The 18,550-nt window shown below is 42.0% G+C and overlaps 3 protein-coding genes, 1 long non-coding RNA gene and 1 other non-coding gene across 6 annotated transcripts; 2 read left to right on the plus strand and 3 right to left on the minus strand.

Moving 5' to 3' along the window:
* Window positions 1-610: 610 nt before the first annotated feature.
* trnah-gug lies at window positions 611-682 on the minus strand. Its single transcript has one exon. It is a non-coding gene; the product is annotated as a tRNA-His (tRNA).
* A 321-nt stretch (window positions 683-1,003) lies between these two features.
* On the plus strand, window positions 1,004-3,322 carry LOC125000244. Its single transcript, XR_007111299.1, has 2 exons — window positions 1,004-1,175; window positions 1,733-3,322. It is a non-coding gene; the product is annotated as an uncharacterized LOC125000244 (long non-coding RNA).
* On the minus strand, window positions 3,158-4,966 carry phax (phosphorylated adaptor for RNA export). Its single transcript, XM_047575656.1, has 2 exons — window positions 4,834-4,966; window positions 3,158-4,628 (listed from the first exon to the last, which is right to left on the minus strand). The coding sequence occupies exon 2, from the start codon at window positions 4,619-4,621 to the stop codon at window positions 3,422-3,424; it is 1,200 nt and encodes a 399-aa protein (XP_047431612.1). The 5' UTR covers window positions 4,622-4,628; window positions 4,834-4,966; the 3' UTR covers window positions 3,158-3,421.
* Window positions 4,967-5,170: 204 nt separating this feature from the next.
* On the plus strand, window positions 5,171-10,684 carry pmpcb (peptidase, mitochondrial processing subunit beta). Its single transcript, XM_047575654.1, has 13 exons — window positions 5,171-5,327; window positions 5,658-5,795; window positions 6,620-6,706; window positions 7,178-7,307; window positions 7,726-7,924; window positions 8,022-8,101; window positions 8,253-8,365; window positions 8,793-8,936; window positions 9,326-9,486; window positions 9,604-9,689; window positions 9,765-9,853; window positions 10,229-10,304; window positions 10,490-10,684. Exons 1-13 carry the CDS (start codon window positions 5,196-5,198, stop codon window positions 10,552-10,554), a joined length of 1,500 nt encoding a protein of 499 aa, XP_047431610.1. The 5' UTR covers window positions 5,171-5,195; the 3' UTR covers window positions 10,555-10,684.
* Window positions 10,610-18,493, minus strand: dnajc2 (DnaJ (Hsp40) homolog, subfamily C, member 2). Of its 2 annotated transcripts, XM_047575653.1 has the most exons (16): window positions 18,295-18,493; window positions 16,130-16,320; window positions 14,909-14,984; window positions 14,725-14,823; window positions 14,402-14,624; window positions 14,245-14,310; window positions 14,016-14,107; window positions 13,771-13,892; window positions 13,347-13,496; window positions 13,153-13,241; window positions 12,736-12,805; window positions 12,438-12,619; window positions 11,656-11,756; window positions 11,303-11,413; window positions 10,893-11,053; window positions 10,610-10,779 (listed from the first exon to the last, which is right to left on the minus strand). In XM_047575653.1, the coding sequence occupies exons 1-16, from the start codon at window positions 18,347-18,349 to the stop codon at window positions 10,711-10,713; spliced, it is 1,857 nt and encodes a 618-aa protein (XP_047431609.1). In that variant the 5' UTR covers window positions 18,350-18,493; the 3' UTR covers window positions 10,610-10,710. The 2 variants fall into 2 exon arrangements, with proteins under 2 accessions (XP_047431609.1, XP_047431608.1); XM_047575652.1 differs by having other exon boundaries at window positions 10,610-11,053.
* Between the last annotated feature and the right edge of the window lie 57 nt (window positions 18,494-18,550).

Below are 18,550 nucleotides of genomic sequence, written 5' to 3' on the forward strand. Positions count from 1 at the left end.
CATCGTCACCAGCAGCGTTTCTCCACCAGGAAAGAGAATTAGAGTTTGATGAGACATACATTTGGCCTGTGTGTCTGATATTGGGCTTTGGGAAGATGAGAGAGCTACAAGGACAAAATGAGCTACAAACATGTAGCAAAGCAGTTCCTTCCTGTAAATACAAGTCCATGGCACGCCAGAGGTTATCCCCCAAATTATGGAAAACATCTGGAGGCTCTAACTGTTACTGTTCCTTACGTGTGTTTTAGAAAACACCATCTACTGCAACCACTCCCTTTAAAATGGTAAATATTTCCTCTGTATAATGAAACATTTATCTTGTTGTTGTGATGCAATTTTCCATATTTTATTGGCTCTTTATTGCAGTTTCCTCATTCCTCAAGAGAGAAGAAGAAATTAGATGAGACGCGACGAGAGGAAACTTCTCTGGTTGGTAAATCTACTTTATGGTGTGATGATTCTCTCTGATATTCAGTGACTTTTCTGTTATTCTAAAATGATCTGACATTTGTCTTTTGAGAAGGCACTTCCTGCATATATATATATATATATATATATATATATATATACATATATATATTCCATTATTACGGAAGGTTCAGCAGTTCTTTGCCGTGACCCGGATTCGAACCGGGGTTGCTGCGGCCACAACGCAGAGTACTAACCTCTATACGATCACGGCTGAGCTGGTGGCTGTGTGACCTCTAGATATCAACTTTACAACTGAGAGATGAACAGAAGAAGACCAGGAGAATTAGAAACAATAACATGAGGAGAGAAGACTAAACACACTAAACATATATTGTATTTCAAAATTTTATCATATTTTCTCTTTCTTTTTTAAAAAAGAACATAATTCCAATGGGTTACTTATCTGTTTTCCTAATTATTATTTTTTATGACATTTGATGTTTTAGGAAAAAAAAAAGAATAATAACAGAAGAAGTTTCTTCCCCTTCAGCAATCGTTGCCGTGACCCGGATTCGAACCGGGGTTGCTTCGGCCACAACGCAGAGTACTAACCTCTATACGATCACGGCTGCTTGAAACGAGGAAGAGACAGTCGTGTGAGGATGAAGCAAGAGAAACGTGACAAAAAGATGAAGAAACAGAACCAAAAGACGAAAAAGAAGTCACGAGGGAAAATATGAAAGGAAATGCTTTCATTAATAACGGTAAATATTCTATACATTTGATTTGATAAAAGAAATGTTGAGCATTAGTTAATTTTATCATTTTTATTTAACACATTAAAGAACATAAGACAAAACAAAAGAAAACGTTTAATTGGATTCATTTTATATTTAGTGTTAAATGTATGAACTTCAGATTCTAATAATAGAACTGATAACTCGATCAAGGTTTAATTGATTAGGTCATTTTCACATGAATCTGTACAAACTGAATAATTAACTGGAACATAAAGGTCAGAAGTCACAAACAATATTGGAAACCTCCGGCAATAAGCTCAGAAACTATAGGAAAGATGCACAAATTACAATTTGTTCTGGATTTGTAATTATTAATATTTTTCTATACACCATATTTACACTCTCTAATACATCATCTATTTCAATTACTACAAGTGACACTTGTTCAACCCTCATTTTTATAGCTCCGTATATAATCTTAAGTCTTTAATGACTATCTCTTGGTTAAATGTTTATGTGTCAACCAGAGAATTACTGTTTTATGCTTTATTACATTATCATTGTTAACATCCTCTGTTTAGGGTTGCACTGATGTCAAAGTGTGACAGCAGTCCTGGAGAAAGTCCTGGAGAGACTCATCCTGTCTCAGCTGAGAAACCTTGGTGGCCCCCGTCTAGGACCTTGGGGGTCTACCTGGGAGGACGGGACACCATCGGCTCCTTTCTGACCTCAGCTTCCCTAAATGTTTGACTTAAATCAGTCATGTGACTGGAAGCACGACTCTGAATGAGTGCTTATGTTTTGTGTTAATGTGTTAACATAACAACAGTATAAGTTGTCAGACAATTATTTAAGTCAAAATAAATGTAAGTTATTAAACTCCAGCATTTATTTTCCTGCCATGTGAGAACACCGGTCATGTAAAGTTGCCACCAGTATATTCAGACCATTGCTGCCACCCTGTGGCTGTAGCTGGTAAATGCAGTCAAAATGATTAAAAATATTGAGAAGGGAATCAAACTCAGTACACAAACCAATTTTCAGTTCAAATTAGAAAGCGATTTGTTTTAACAAGCCATTAATGGCGGTGAAGTAGAGAAAAAAGTCTCGGGTAGTAATGACTGTGTCTGATCAGTGCAGATATGGATTTGAACTGTAAATGGAAGCTCTTATAGAACTGAGTCAGATGTGATTTTATTTGTGATTCTCTCACTACAGAAAGAGTGAATTCAGCTGCAAACTGTTATCATGTAAGAACTGCGTTGCATTTGTATATTTTATTTTAAAAATAAGTTATTATTATTAGCTTGTATGGTTTTATTTAAAAGATTATTAGCGAGGCAGGCATTCATTGGTGAAAGGAGAGGACATGCCCAGACTGGACTCAAATCCAAGTCGCTGCATTACTGCAGTCTCCATTTATGGTGTTACTTGCAGAGATCTTGTATTTCTTTTGTTTAATTCCTGGATACTTGTTTATGTGTACATTACCGCAGATGTACAGCATGTATATGGTTCCTTCAGTCACGCCATCCTTTCATCATACATTGTAAACTAAAACATGTTGATATATACAACTATGTTTTGCATTTCATCCTTATTTAGTACACAAAAGGTCGTTGGTAATAAAGGGAAACTATATGTCTGCCATCTAGTGGACAAACTGCTGCTCTACAATATCTGCCCAACATAATAACTAATAACATAATTACCCAAGTCATTTTTCTCATATTTATGTTATAATATCAATAAAAAAACACCTATGTGCCTGCTAAAAATTGTGTTTTCTGAAAACCTTCACATATGACCTGTGGATATCATATTATTAGGCTAATATTTGTCTTGGGTTTTTCTGCATAATTTAGATCAATATAAATTTGCTATTTATTTTGATCCCAGGCCATTTATCCCAGTAAAAAAATATAAAAGAATACCACCAATCTTTATTCATTTTAAGGACACAGTCCCATAAACGAAAGTGAGTAATCAAGACCGCATAATCAAAATAAGGGTACTGTATTTGAAAACCAGATAACAGTTTTTGTTTAATCATTATTTGATTTAAAGGTGAACACCATCAACATCACGACAGCTGAAATCAACAAACCCATGCTGAGCCAAACAATGCATCTGTTAACGTAAGTGCTCATTGTATTGCTAAGGCTAAATAACAAAAAGAGAGAGAGAAAAAGAAAAGACACCACATTGTGACTCTGTATTCATTACTTTGACAGTGTTCTTAGGGTTTCATTTAAATCTTAGTCCATCCTTCAGAAGACCTCCAGGTCTGCAGAGTTGTAGACCACCGCTGTCTCCTCAGTGCCCACAGCTACTTCTCCCTGATCCTCCTCTTCGTCTGCAGCCTCCTCCAGTGACTCCAAGGCCTCATTGGTATCGCTAGCAAAAGTCTCCCTGGAGACGTCGTCGTGCTCCTGCAAGTTTAGTGTGCCGATGGCTTGCTTCATCTTCTTGGCCACCACGTGCCGCCTCCTCTTCTGGGCGGCCTTCTTACTCTTGCAGTCTTTCTGTTGTTCCTCGAAGAATATCTGCCTGATCTGGGCCTTGGTGATGCTGGGCGTGTTCTTCAGCAGGTTGAAATACACCCCACCTGGCGTCCGCCGCCTGCTGCCGTCCATGGTGTACACGCCACCGCTCTCCTCCAGCGTGGCGGTCTCCCCAAGCAACTCTATGGCTTGCTTCTTCCCGACAGTTTTGACAACGCGAGCGATCAGGTCTTTCTTAGGCTCCTGCAGCCTGTATGCAATCTCATCCGTCACCTTATCATCAGGGTCGTCCTCTGTGATCTCATAACGGCCCTTAATGTCCATTTCAGCTATGGGCCCAAGTCTGTCTTTGACTGGCCTCTTCCTCTTAGAGTCACCTCCTGCTCTCTCATCTGACCCCCGGCCCTTCATGTACTCCTCCAGCTCTGCATCCAGCATGCTCACTTCTCCTTCTAGCTTCGACTGCTGCTCCATCTCCCTGTCCTTCTCCATCATCTTGCGTGCCAGGACAAAGTTATAAGTCTCTACGTTTCTGCTTGACATGCCGACACCCTCCATGCCAAAAATGCCAAGCTCTGCGGTTATAGCATCTTGACACTGCTCCTGGACCACGGAGCCCCAAATGTTATTCACCTTGCGACTTCCTGGTCCTCCGGGGCAAGGCACGGAGGTCGGCCCTGGCCGGGAGGAGCACGCAGGCGGCTGCGGAGCGTTAATCACTTTCTGGCGCTTCCGACGCCAAACACCCGCGTCCTCATCCGATGAATCCAGGTCACTGTCGCTGGACTCCGCTGTCCTGGCGGTGCTGCGGTAGGCGGTGGCAGGAGGCTGGGCAGAAGCTCTTGCCTGGAAGGACTGGGCGCTAAAAGCTGGAGGAACCTGTGCTGCGGCTCCCATCTCGGTATCCGACCCGGAGATCTCTCCATCTTCAAGATCGCCGTCCATGAGAAGTCCAACATCCGCCATTTCTTATCTAGAAGCCACACCAAGAATACTGTCTGTTTTAACACAGCAGCTCAAGTTAAGGCCACTCATTAGCTGCAACAGCTAACTCTCTACATTAGCAGCTAACGATACTGCTGAACTTCATACTATACCGGAGAGCAAACAAACAACTCCGAGATAAAAGAGAAATATCTTCAAAAGTCTAAAACAGCAAGACACTCTCTACTCTGCACCTTAGTGTTTCTTGGTTCTTCCAGTGTCAATGAATTCCAGTTGAGAGGTTGTAGACTAGACCAGACCAACTTGAGACCCTCGTAAGAAATTCGCGCTAATCTAAACCTACACTTCCGCCTTCCTACTGTCAGGCCCTTTCAAAATAAACACGACAGCGGAATCACAAAAATAAAGTGCCACAGGCTTATGCTGTACTTCGCCAGCAGTACTATGTCAGTAAAAACGTCCTTATGACACTGCATCGTAATATGTGGTAACATCATCAATTGCAGTTTTCTGGGGGAACATGTAAAAAAAAATATAAAAATAAATGACCTTTGACCTTTATTCCGTTAAACAAAACGTTAGTCGTCTCTGACGGATGTTGCGCCATCAAAACAGCGCGTGCGCACCGTTACAGATAAACATCATGGCGGCGTCCTTACAGCGCCTCACTTCTGCAGGGAGATATCTTCTTCAAAGACACCTCCTGAAGACAAATTCTCTAAGCAGGGTAAGTGGAATGGTTCACGTTGTGTTTTCAGCCCAGCTCATCTGCCGGTGTTCGTTGACACTCATCATTTCACGGTGTAACGAAGGAAAAGCTCTCGACATGGCCACTCAGGCTCTCTGTTAGCTAACAGTCAAGACTTGGTAGGGTAGGGTACACCAAGATGAACGTATTCTTTATTTATTCTGTTTGATGCGTTACCCGTTTAATACAGAAAAAAATATCGACGCTATAGTTAAATCAATGTTAGCTTGTTGACGGCAGCTGACGTCATTGTTGTACATTTTGAAGAGTCATGGTGACTGGCTGTGAATTCCTGTCTTCCTCCCGCAGCTCCCCACCGGGACCCACAGACTCTTGGCTACTCAGGCCGCTCAGCAGGTGGCTCTAAATGTTCCTGAAACCAAAGTCACCACCTTAGAAAACGGACTCCGGGTGGCTTCCGAGGACGCTGGCCTTACCACCTGCACAGTAAGTTCGAACTTGCTGTTTAATCCTCTACGTTTATAAGAACAATAAGTGGAAATTAAATATCGGTGTTCCATAAAGTAGTTTATTTCTTTGTGGCTTTGTGAATATATTAATCAGAAGACTTGATATGATATTCATTATTCTTACCACCCAGAGTAGTGTCTTTATTGATTTGCATTCAATCAGCACACCTTCTTTAACCCGCCTGCACAACTTTTTGTCGACTTTGTTTTCCATTTGCTGATCATTTTGCCAGTATTACAGCTCGTGGCATGATTTCCATCAAGGAGCTCTTGTCTTTGGTCGAATGTTTGAAATCCAGTGTCTTTTATGCTCTGGACATCTTTGTCGCAAAAATGTACAAGTGTAAAAGACAACCATAAAATCCTCACACATCAGTATTTTTTCTGGCTTTTTTCAATGAATCCGTTAAACAACTTCAGACCTGCTCAAAGCTACCAACATTGTTCCTAGAATTTTAACCCCTTAAATGTTTGTCTGAAATTAGGAAGCATTACATTTTTTTTTGTTTGTTCTTTACAAAAAAAAAAAAAAAAAAATCCATAAAATAAACAGTAGATGGTTGGGGCTTTGGTGGCGATTACAGTCTCGGATATGTCAAAGATTAGCAATAAAATGGATTTCAACAAGTCTGAAGTTGTTTTAAGAGATTTAGGAAAAAATAAATAGAAAAATATTGATGTGTGAGGATTTTATTGCTTCTTTGTGCATGTTTAAACATGTTTGTTTTAGCACAAGGATAAAATAAGTTTACATTTTGAGACCGACCAGTAGTCATATGCATCATCTCGAACCTTTTCCAGGTGGGCCTGTGGATAGATGCCGGCAGTCGCTATGAGAACGAGAGGAATAATGGCACTGCACACTTCCTGGAACATATGGCATTTAAGGTGAGGCCCTGATAACGCCACAACTTTTGCACTGTCTAGTTAAAGGACTTGCTGTACTGTGTGTATTACTTGGCCATTTCCAGAATGACTAAATGGGGTTGTATAAATAATCGTTAGAATAGAATAGTTAAATATTCTTTGAGTTCAGTAAATGTTTATGGTTAAATTGAGACTTTATCATTGTAATTTTTCATGTGAATAAACAGAATCGGCTCCAAATATCGGCTCAGAAAAATTGGCTGCACATAACAGCCAAGGCTGTTATCCAAAAAATCCATGTCAGTCAACCTCTTATTGGTTTTCATTTGTGTACCAGTGACTTTAGTTGAGACAATGGGATTTGCAGAAATGCCAGTAAATCTCCTCTAGACACAGTGGAATTAAATCCACAAATATTTACAAAGAATGTGAGTTGTCTCGATAAGTTTATTTTTTTTCACATCCCTGCTTGTGTGCGTGTGTGTGTGGCAGGGCACCAGGAAACGCTCTCAGCTGGATCTAGAGTTGGAGATTGAGAACATGGGGGCACATCTGAACGCCTACACATCCCGGGAGCAGACTGTGTACTATGCCAAAGCTTTCTCCAAGGATCTTCCGCGAGGTACAGAGGAGCTGAAAGACCCAGTTAGGCCACATGTTAGATGTAGTGATGGCCAGGATGAAGAATCCACTTGTTGGATTTAATCCTGAATTAGATCGTTTCCTCCAAGAGTCACCCATCTGTGCTTTAATCTCTATATAATACAAACAAATTGTTACAGATGAGACTGACCATTTCATACCTGTATACTTTAAAATGACTCAATAGACCAGAATGCAATGCAGGTTTAAATCATTTATCCTAGTTTTGGTGCAAAAAGTGGAAACAGTTGACAGACAGAAGGGTTTTCTCATTTCACATTGTCACATGTATTTATATTGAGGAACTGGCCTCATTTCTCTTTCGAACAAGTTCTACCTCTAATATGACCTCAAGTGTCACCAGATGCATAAGTATAAGTGTGTTTCTGCTCTCCAAGCCGTGGAGATCCTGGCTGACATCATCCAGAACAGCACGCTGGGTGAGGCTGAGATCGAGAGGGAGCGAGGAGTGATCCTCAGAGAGATGCAGGAAGTGGAGACCAATCTGCAGGAAGTGGTCTTTGATTACCTGCACGCCACAGCGTATCAGTCCACCGCGCTGGGCAGGACCATCCTGGGCCCTACAGAGAACATCAAGTAAGACCTAATGTGTTATTATTAGTCTGGCTGTTCTGCTGGAAGCATGATGTAGCTTTCCTTCTTGCTTTGAGTCAGCTGTGTGTTTGTGTTGCAGGACGATCAACAGAGGAGACCTGGTTGAGTACATCACCACTCACTACAAAGGACCCAGAATAGTGCTGGCTGCTGCCGGAGGTCAGAGCCGAATGTCTCCTCACACGTCGTGTTAAGATGCAGCTAGATCTTATGGCACAGCCAACCAGCAGGAATTAGTCTCAGTGCACAGAAAATTGAAATAAACAAAGTCTGATGTTGTTCTGACTTTCTGTGATCCGTCTCTGATCAGGAGTTTCTCACAATGAGCTCATCGATCTGGCCAAGTATCACTTTGGAAAACTTCCTGGCAGATATCAGGGTGAAGCTCCGGCTCTTCCTCCGTGTCACTTCACAGGGAGTGAGGTAAGAGGCCTTTAGTGTTTATGAGTATATGGAAAGAAAAGACAAAGTGAAGTGTTCAGTTTGGTGTTTCAAGATTTATTTATGGCAAGAAATATTCTGATCAGTGTAGAAAAGTTTTCAGCAGAATTTCTTCTTCTCCTTTATTTATTTATTTATTTATTTATTTTTTATAACTGAGCTCTGTCTCATTTAAAAGAGCATCATAATGTTTTGGCCCTCCAGGTTCTTGTAATCCTAAAGAGTTCTATATCACACCAATTAATGAGTCACATTACTAGGATTTATTATTATAGAAAATAAAAGTCATAACTTTATAAGTATTTGTACGTATTATTGTTAATATCCCGTCATAATTTGACTGTTTGACTTTGATCTTTCCATTTCTTCCTATGAGGAATTAAATAAAGCCCTCTGGTTTAAATTTCAGATCCGTGTGTGCGACAACAAAATGCCTCTGGCTCATATCGCCATCGCCGTGGAGGCAGTTGGGTGGTCTCACCCCGACACCATCCCCCTCATGGTGGCCAACACACTCATTGGAAACTGGGACCGTTCATTTGGTGGCGGCGTGGTGAGGAAACACTCATATTTCATAGTTAACGCGGCTGGAAAAGGTGCACTGAAAGAACTGAGAACAGTAGTAGTAGTTCTTCATATTCACATACTACAGGGTGGGCGCTTTTGCAGTGTAAGAGAAAGTGTTTAATGATTGGTGTAGAATACATTAATTCAGCGGTGGCGTACCCTTTGTTAGACTTGAAAAGAATAATCGGCATCTGGTGTTATGCCACCCAGCAGTAGCTGGACTAAAACAAAGCCTGAACCCTCAAATAAATTCAGTGAAAGTCTGTGAACACACTCTGAGAAACACACGCTCTGCACACCATTGATTTTCCAGTTAGTTTGTTGCTCTGCTCCCTATCTCATACATCTGTTGGGTTGTGTCCTTTGTGGATCTAGAATCTGTCCAGTAAACTGGCCCAGATGGCCTGTCAGGGAAACCTGTGCCACAGCTTCCAGTCCTTCAACACCTGCTACACGGACACAGGCCTGTGGGGGCTGTACATGGTGTGTGAGCCGGGCACCATCAACGACATGATGCACTTCACTCAGATGGAATGGTGAGTGCACTCTCTCCTGAAGGCCTGTGAATAGTTAAAGGTGCCTAAGTACCTGCTGTAATTCCAGTGGGATGAGGACACTTAAGTTGCATTTATTATTTATTGCTTCTTTGTCAGGATGTCTCTCTGTACAAGTGTGACAGAAAGTGAGGTGGCTCGGGCCAAGAACCTGCTCAAGACCAACATGCTCCTGCATCTTGATGGTAAGACAGCAAGAAGGAGAAGCACAGGTTCAGTTTTTGGTTTTGTCATCATGTAACTGGAATTGCTTTCTGCAGGTTCCACCCCGATATGCGAGGACATCGGCAGACAGATGTTGTGCTACAGCCGCAGGATCCCCCTGCATGAACTGGAGGCCCGAATAGACGTGAGTAGACTCGGCTTACGTCAACTAGGCTGAAGGTTAAACCCCACTGAAAACAAATTGGCTGGTGAACGTGGTGGAGACATTTAGCAGCTAAAAAGGCAGAACTTACACTAAGGAATTCGTAGGGGCCAAAAAAAAATATTGAATTAGATTATGTAATCTAATTATGTAAATTATAAAGATAACACATCAGTGTAATTATCTCAAATGTGTAAAAGGTTGGTGTTGATTTACAGTTCAGATTGTTAATCAAACCACTGATTTGTGTTAAGTTCATAAATATTGATTTTTTTTTTCTTCCTCACCTGTAAATGTAAACACTAAAGCTGTGCTAAACTGTTGCAAACCCAACAATGTGTTAATTCCTCTCACCAGGCTATCGATGCCAACACCATTAAGGACGTGTGCACCAAATACATCTACAACAGGGCTCCTGCCATTGCAGCAGTTGGTATGTAGATGTTTTGTAATACTGGATTTAAAGGAGATTATGGTATAATTTGTGTTACTTTACTCTGTTAGAATTTATTACTAAGCATAATTGCTCGAAAGGTCAACTGTACCTTCACTGCAGGCCTGAGCTGCAAAAGTGTGGTCATTAATTGCAGTGTCACTGAAATATTTTTTATTCCCCAGGTCCAATTGAACAGCTGCCAGACTACAACCAGATCCGCAGTGGAATGTTCTGGATGAGAAGCTGAGCAGAACAAGCTCCTGTACAGCACAGAAACACAAACACAGTTTTTAAGACGTGTCTCTAGTCCTTTTTTTTTCCTCCTTTAATATTTTATTATAAAATAAAGACCAACACAATAATGTTAAAATAACACAGATCCTATCATGTATTGTGGTTCTTGTCATTTTTTATTCTTGGCTGCCACTTGTTCCTGAGCGGCTTTCTTGGCTTTAACCATCTCCACCAGTTCCTGTCAGGGGAAACAGGAACACATGTTAGATCCCCTCATTGCTGACAAAACAACACACAATGGAACATAAAACAGTCTCTACAAGCTAGAGCTAAAAGCCTGCGCCAGCGTACCTTGTATCTCTTCATACAGTCTTTCTTGCTTCGTCCAGGGACAGCCGCTGCGATCTTCTCCCACCGCTCAGGTGTACTGACAGGGTAGGTCTTCAGGGCTTGTTCCAGGAGTTTCTGTTCCTCTGTGGTCCAGGGGGCTGCGTTACCATCACTCCCAGAGGCTATGGGACCGGACAGAGCAACACAATAGTTAAAGTCTCCAGGAGCTGACGTTGGTTTCTGTTGTGGTCTAGGGGCTTAGAATGACCAGCATCAACAGCACTACAGTAGTTGTCCTGCATTTACTGAATGATGCTGCAGCTACTTAAGTAACAGAACATTCTTCATGGAGGTCTTCAGGAGAAATAAGACTACTACAGATCTACTTAGCTAGGAAATGCGTTTTTGTACCATCTGTCACATACACTTACCATCGAATCTCTCTGAGGGATGAGCGTTGTCGATGGTGGGCGGCACCTGACTGTGTTCCTTCTTGAACTTTTCAAAGGCTTTTTTGTTAATCTCATCTTTCTGCCCTGGATCTGTGGAAAACATTTCACAATCACTTTAAAGCAATGTTGATCAAGTACTTTACTGGAACATTCATTTTGTCTCGTCTTAGCAGAGACGTGTGGACTGGAAACCAACTCCATATATGGAAGATGCGTCTAAAATAGCCTAATAAAATTCTACCTCGAAAGAATTCAGCTTCAGCTATGTTCATTTAAATTGTGATGCGTGCACTAAAGTGTGTAGTTAAGTTGATCTTCATATGTGAACGTACCAAGTCGCTGCAGATTTTTAGCTTTGTTGATGACGTCTTTGGCTGTCCTCTTCATGCCGGTGGTGGAGTGCAGGTTCATGTAATTGGCAATAACTTCCCATCTGGGGACAAGTAATTCCATGTCAGATTTGAATGAACAGAGGAGGACACAGATTAACAATATGAGCCTCATTAGTAGGCTGATGGCATTTATCTTTGTGACCGTTCAGACCTTGTATTAACATCTGGCCTGATTCCAACACAAGTGGCCTGCTTTAAGTACCTGTGTTCCCAATCAGCACTTGAGATTAAATCTCAGTTTCACACTCTGTATCCATATAGGTTGCAGTCAAACAGCTGCCGTCTCTTGTTGGGGACATGATACATATTGTGGAACAAGGTGTGGATTCTTCATCACTCACTGAGATCACATGCATGAAGTTATTTATTTATTTATTCATTGAGCTCTGCCATGAACTTAGTTATTTTAGAGACTTGGACAAAACTCAGATTATAACTGGAAAGAAAACACACTATAATTGACCTGTGGTCACTTTCAAATATGGCCTGACATCTTTCGAATACGTCCTCAAGGGCCCTGGCCACGTCTGATCAGATCACCCAGGACGGACTAATGCAAGGTCTAAACGTGGCCTTTCTGATAAGGACTCCCATCCTGTCCTGGGGACTTTTTATAAATTTGTAATTAAACTATTTCACCACATAAAGCAACATGATGAAACGTCTGACTAAGACTGAGGTAAATATTGTAACACAAAAGAACACATTGCTGCTCTCGTTACCTGGCGTTGGTCCCAGCAGGGAACAGGTTGACTGCTTTGATGAGGAGCTGGAGATCTTCCTCGTTCCAGCCCTTTCCCCCTGCTCCTCCTCCTCCGCTGGCCTGGTCGCCGCTGCGTGCCGCCTGTCTGGCCTGGACCTCGGCCTCCTTTTCCCTCTGGAGCTGGGCGTTCACTTCCTGCACCTGTGAAAGGCACAAAAACCAATTGGTTTACTTTCAATTTATTTACCAATTCTCTGATAAAAGGTGAGACATGTGGAGGTTTCTTTTGCTCTCCAGCTGTTTTTTTTTTTTTTTACCTGCTTCTCCACGGCTATCTTGCTCTCCTCTTTAGAGCCAGAGGCCAGGGTTTCATTCAGGGACTGCAGACTGGAAACAGTTCATCAGATTAAAACAATATCACCCATGGGAAAAATCAGTGCTGACAGACAGCAGCTTTATTTGTACATAACCAATTCCAATGTGTATACTAATATCCTGAGAGCTCAGGAAGAATTGACTGGTTGTAAGCATTTTAGTATCACAAGACAAAAATACAAAAATGCAGTTAAAGGAGGCTGAGTACTGTGGTTTTAGCTTTTTGCCTGACAAAAACCACAGACCATGGACTTCATGTTTAAACTGCTTCTGACTAACACTCATGGGAAGATACGCAGGAACATGTCTAAAAGTATTCTGATAGTATTGAAGTTCTTCATATTTATAGCTTATAATACCTAGTGAGTTCTAGCCGGTCACAGAGTTTCTCCACTTCCTCCATCATCTTCACACTTTCAGCCTCACTGTCAGCAAAGTAATTCCAGTTCTGTAGATGAAAGCAGACAACATGAACGGACATTCAGCAGTACTAACTCATCAATGAGCAAGGTTTGAAATATCCGAGGGAGTGAATGCTTCAGTGAGCGCTAACCTTGCAAGTGGTCCTGAGTTTCTGCCTCTCTTTCTTGATGGCCTTCTTCTGGATCTCCTTCTCTTTCTTTGCCTGCTGTGCTGCTTGCTTGGCCTCCTCTTCCTCCTTCTCCTTGGCCAAACGAGCAGCCTCCAGCTCTGCCTGCCGGGCCTGTCGGACGTACAGAAAAACACAGCATGAATGTTTAGCGCAGCAGTGATGTCCTGTCAACGGCAAACTTAAAACAAGTGAATGAAGGAGCAAATATTTCCTAATGTTTCATGAAAATATCTGATGATGTATCAGTTAATACATCTAATGGATGACGTAAAACATAAATATATATTCATGATGATTCAGGGCAGTAGGCAGGCCCTTGATACCGCAGTCAGTACATGCTTCATTCAAACTATCCTCCAACAGGGTGAAGGTAAATGAGACTTACTCTGTCCTTCTCCTCCTGCTCTCTCTTCTTGGCTTCAGCCTTAGCCTTCTTCTCCGACTCCTTCCTGGCCTTTTCCTCTTCTTTGAATTTCTTTATTCTAGGGTCACAGCTGTAGGCCGTATCTGCAGTGAAATAAAACCATAATTTCATAAACCACTTGGCATATTAAACGCTATGTCCCTATATGGAAGCTGTTACTGTGTTTAGTAAAATGTGCAAGTGTGTGTGCAGCTCTGAGACTGTACCAACTAGTGTTCGTATTCTGTTCATCTCCTCCTTTTTCCTCTGCGCCCTGGAAGCTCGATTCTGCTTTTCAATCCATCTCCTCTCATCTCGACTGCAGGGAGACAAGGTTAACATGTCTTTAACAACGTGTTTCGCTACAGTGGACTGGTGCTCTGGGTACTCTAAAGCATCTTGAGGAGTTTTGGATTGTTATTGACGTGATTTGGACATCGGTGATAAGCAGCTTACCACTCCGCCTTATCCTTTTCCTCTTCATCCAAATATGAGAATTCCCTCCATGAGTCAAAGTTGTACCTTAAATAGTGAAAATGACAGTTTGTCTTTGCTTTTGGCTAATTTTAAATAACAAATCAACCAGCAAAAGAAAAGAAACTCTTCCTCTTACCAAAAAGAGTAAAAATTATCTACTTCCTCAAAAGATGACTTCATGGTTCCGAGGGTGGGCACGTGCTTTTTGGAAGACCATCTGGCATTTCTTTCAAAAACAGCAGTGAACACCTCAAAAAAGTTTTCTTTGCCTTCGCTCTTAGAAGGCACTGCGTTGTCAAAGGTGGGGTCGACGCTGTCGAAGGCTCTCCTTTTCACGGGGTCGGACAAGATCTCTATTGCTGAGGTTCAAACAGCCACAAGGAGAAAACAGCGACATTCAGAGTCAGGACGTTCCAGAGGTAATGTTAGTGTGGTGATAACAGCTGCAGCACAATGTACCTTTAGTTATACAGGTGAAGTAGTCATTGTCTCCTTCTACAATCTGCTCTCCTGCAGCTTTCCTTTTGTCAGGATGATGCTTCAACACGATCGATTTGTCTGTAAAAGAACGCCAGAGGATGAAATGACCCACTCAGTCACCCAGAGAACTGATTCATGACACCAGAGGAGGAAACATACTTACGTGCAGCTTTAATCTGTTTCTGTGTGGCTTTGTACCTCAAGTGTGGGAGCCCAAGGACAGCATAGTGATCTTGATTCTGAAGTTATGGGGAACAGTCATATTTAACTTAACATTTGAACTGAAACAGATATTTCATGCATTTATGTGCAGGGTGTTGTAACAAAAAATTAAAGCCCAATTGATAGCCACTGTCACTACAGTGATTGATGTTGCTACATACTAGCACCAGAGCAACGCTGTAGTCTACAGCGTAACCTGCACCTCCACAGAACTGTAACTACGCAGGGCTGAAATACAGCCCGTAACAGCTGCGACTGGTCCAAAACATATTTCCTTCTTCAACTACAACATGAGCTGCTCAGTTCCATATTACATTGTAGTAGAGTAGCCCTCAGCAAAGCTGACTAGTCGCCACCTAGTGTTTAAGTGCTGTAATTACAGAACACACTAGGCATAGACCCCTCTTTGCAATAGTATAAATCAATCTTAACATGCAGTAATAGAATAAACTTAACATAGAGACAAAAATACACATAGGCTGCAACCTTTTAGTGTTAATGTTAGTGTTTCTGTAAGTGGAGTGCCTCAGGGGTCAGTTCTTGGTCCAGTGCTTTTAAATTTGTACTTGTCTGTAGGTCACCAGTATACTTATTACACAGTTATATCCATTCTAGTACCCCTGGAGACCGCATGAAATCGCTGACTGAATGAGCCCAGTAGGTACAAACTTGGAAATCCCAAAGCTTTTTCCTAAAGAAAGACCAATGCTCCAAAATCCATGAGGGTGTCTTCACTGATTCGGACTGGAAAAGTCACCAATATCAGAAAATCTGCTTTTGAATCCTAAGGTTTTCAAGTCACTCAAAGAACAAAATGTCATGCATCAGAAGGATGGGGAAAAACTACATATACCCATTTATGACTTTCTGCATAATTAAAATGCCTTGCTCACCGGTCTACACAAGACTACAGCTAATCCACTTTTTAGGGTATTAAATTTTAAAACGTTTTTTATATTACTGACAAATCTCCCCCACCCAGAGTAGTCATATTTAAATAAAATACAAAACTGACTTAACAACATGACTTGGCATGTTTAAAGGTAAAATGTTTTAGTGGGATTAAAGGAGGAAAACAACCATGTAACACCTGAATTAATCAATCAAACTGCAGGGGGAAATGAGCACAATGTTGATCAGTGTTTCAGAAACCTCCACATACCTTCCAGTCTTTGGGGTCAAGCGTTCGGAGCATGGGGTACTCCTGCAGCTGGAAGTCCTCATCGTCCGACTCCTCTGAGGACTCCTCTTCGTCCTCCAACTCCTGGAATGAGGCCGACACATTCCGGTTTCTCCTCCTCACGAAAGCCTCGAACCATCGGCCAACAGGCTCCACCTGAACCTGCACAGACGCTGTGGGAAGACAAAGATGTTATTACTTCTCATCGAGTTTGAAAAAGAATATTCAAATTCAGCCTAGAAGATACAGGATTCATCAGGAAGTCGATACCAGTATAACCAGTATAAATCAATGTTTGTACCCTTTGCCTTCAAACCAACGTCAACCTTGGTAGGCACACTTGCTCAAAGTTAGAGATTTTGTAGGATTGTCATCAAGTGTTTGTTCACCCAATTATACCAAACAGGTGCCAAGGCTCAACAATGTCACATGTAGGTTGAACAGTCATCAACTGAAACAGAAACAGCTTAAAACTTGGTGAAGAACAGCCAAACTCTGCTACCATGGTGAGGATGTGGAAGACAGTTTCATGTGACAGGTAATACACTATGGCAAGACTGAGCACAGCAACAAGACACAAGGCCGTTATACTGCATCAGCAAGGCCTCTCTTAGACAAATATCTCAAAGCAGACTGGTGTTTCCAAGATGCGCTGTTTAAACCATTTTGAAAAAGAACAAAGAAACGGGCAACATTAAGGACCATCGAGGTTGGCCAAGGAAACTTGTTTCAGCAGATGAAAAACACATCAAGCTGGCAGGAACCAGTGGGACCCAGTTATACTCATCTACTCCCTGGTGACGTCTTCATGGAAGATATAAAGCCAAGCCATAACAGGCCAAACGATACAACTATGCATGAAAACATAGGAACTGGGGTGCAGCAGGTGCTCCAGACTGATGAGTCAAACTTTGAAATGTTTGGCTGTAGCAGACAACAGTGAAGCATGGGGGAGGCTCCTTGCAAGTTTGGGGCTGCATTTCTATAAATGGAGCTGGGGATTTGGTCAGGATTAATGGTGTCCTCAATGCTCAGAAATACAGGCAGATACGCATCTATCATGCAGTACTACTAGGGATGAGTAGGATTGGCCCCAAATTTATTCTGCATTAGGACAAAGATCCCAAACATACAACCACGGCCATTAAGAACTATCTTCAGCATAAAGAAGAACAAGAAGTGGAAGTGATGGCATGGCCCCACAGAGCCCTGATCTCAACATCATGTGTCTGGGATTACATGAAGAGACTGAAGGATCTGAGGAAGCCTACATTCACAGGAGGTTTGGAACAAACTACCAGCCAATTTCCTTCAAAAGCTGTGTCCAACTGTACCTAGAAGGACTGATGCTGTCTTGAAGGCAAAGGGTGGTCACACCAATTATTGATTTTATTTAGATTTGTCTTCTGTCCATTAACTGCATTTTGTTAATTGATGAAAATAAACCATTGACACTTCCATTTTTTGAAAGCATTATTGGTTTACAGTATTTTATACCTGCCTTTGCACAGTACTGTATATCTGGCATGCTTTTTTAATGCATCCGTTTATCTTGACTATATTCTAACTTTAAAATATGTCCTGGACTGCACCAGAAACTATTTCAGAGAGTTACAGTAATATGTACTGGAAATAATCATTAATACGCCCAGTTCTATGTAAACTGCGCCAAATTCAGGCAGCAGGGTGTTTACGTTTTGACTTAAAAAAGATGTTTAAAAATAGCTTGTTTTTAACTCAGGCGGTGGCAGGTCAGATTAAGGTACAACAGGTGCTCAGGCACTAAGTAGCAGCCACTGACTGTGAATACAGTCAGGTAATGGACATGTGAAGACATGAAAGGCTGTGAAATGCCAAACAAGCGTCTTAACATCAACTGCTGTGAACTAGCCGGTGCAGCTAATGACAGGAGCTCTAATAAATCACTGTGCAGCCATGAGTGGGCAGCAGCTCGGCGACATTATGCAACGCAATACACTGCGTTCGAATTAAACAGAGAAACGACACAAAGTAATAAGGCAGGGGAACTGTTCCGCGCTTTAAACGACGCAGCGATGTTAGTTTAATCCTCGCTGCTGTTTAGCGGCATGCAGTTGGAACATTTGTAGCTTAGCTAGCTCCCTTCCTCTGGCCTTTTCGGTACTTACCGGCAGCGGCTTTAAAGACAACCGTTTCGTCGCCGTCCAACGCTTCTAACAGCATCTTAGAAAAACTGGCTACACGGACATTCAGGTGTTGAAAGGGTCAAGTGGGAGCTCCCTAAAGTGCTTGAGTTTGTGGCCCGCTCAGTAACACCACCACATGGGCCTCCCTTTACAAGTGCCTATCCGAAAACGAGCCCTTGTGCTGCCACACCGTTGACCGCTCCGTGTTGTCATTACAGTTCCACATTTTTAGTTCCGC

Source organism: Mugil cephalus, chromosome 22, assembly GCF_022458985.1.
Source record: "Mugil cephalus isolate CIBA_MC_2020 chromosome 22, CIBA_Mcephalus_1.1, whole genome shotgun sequence".
NCBI classification, from domain to species: domain Eukaryota; kingdom Metazoa; phylum Chordata; class Actinopteri; order Mugiliformes; family Mugilidae; genus Mugil; species Mugil cephalus.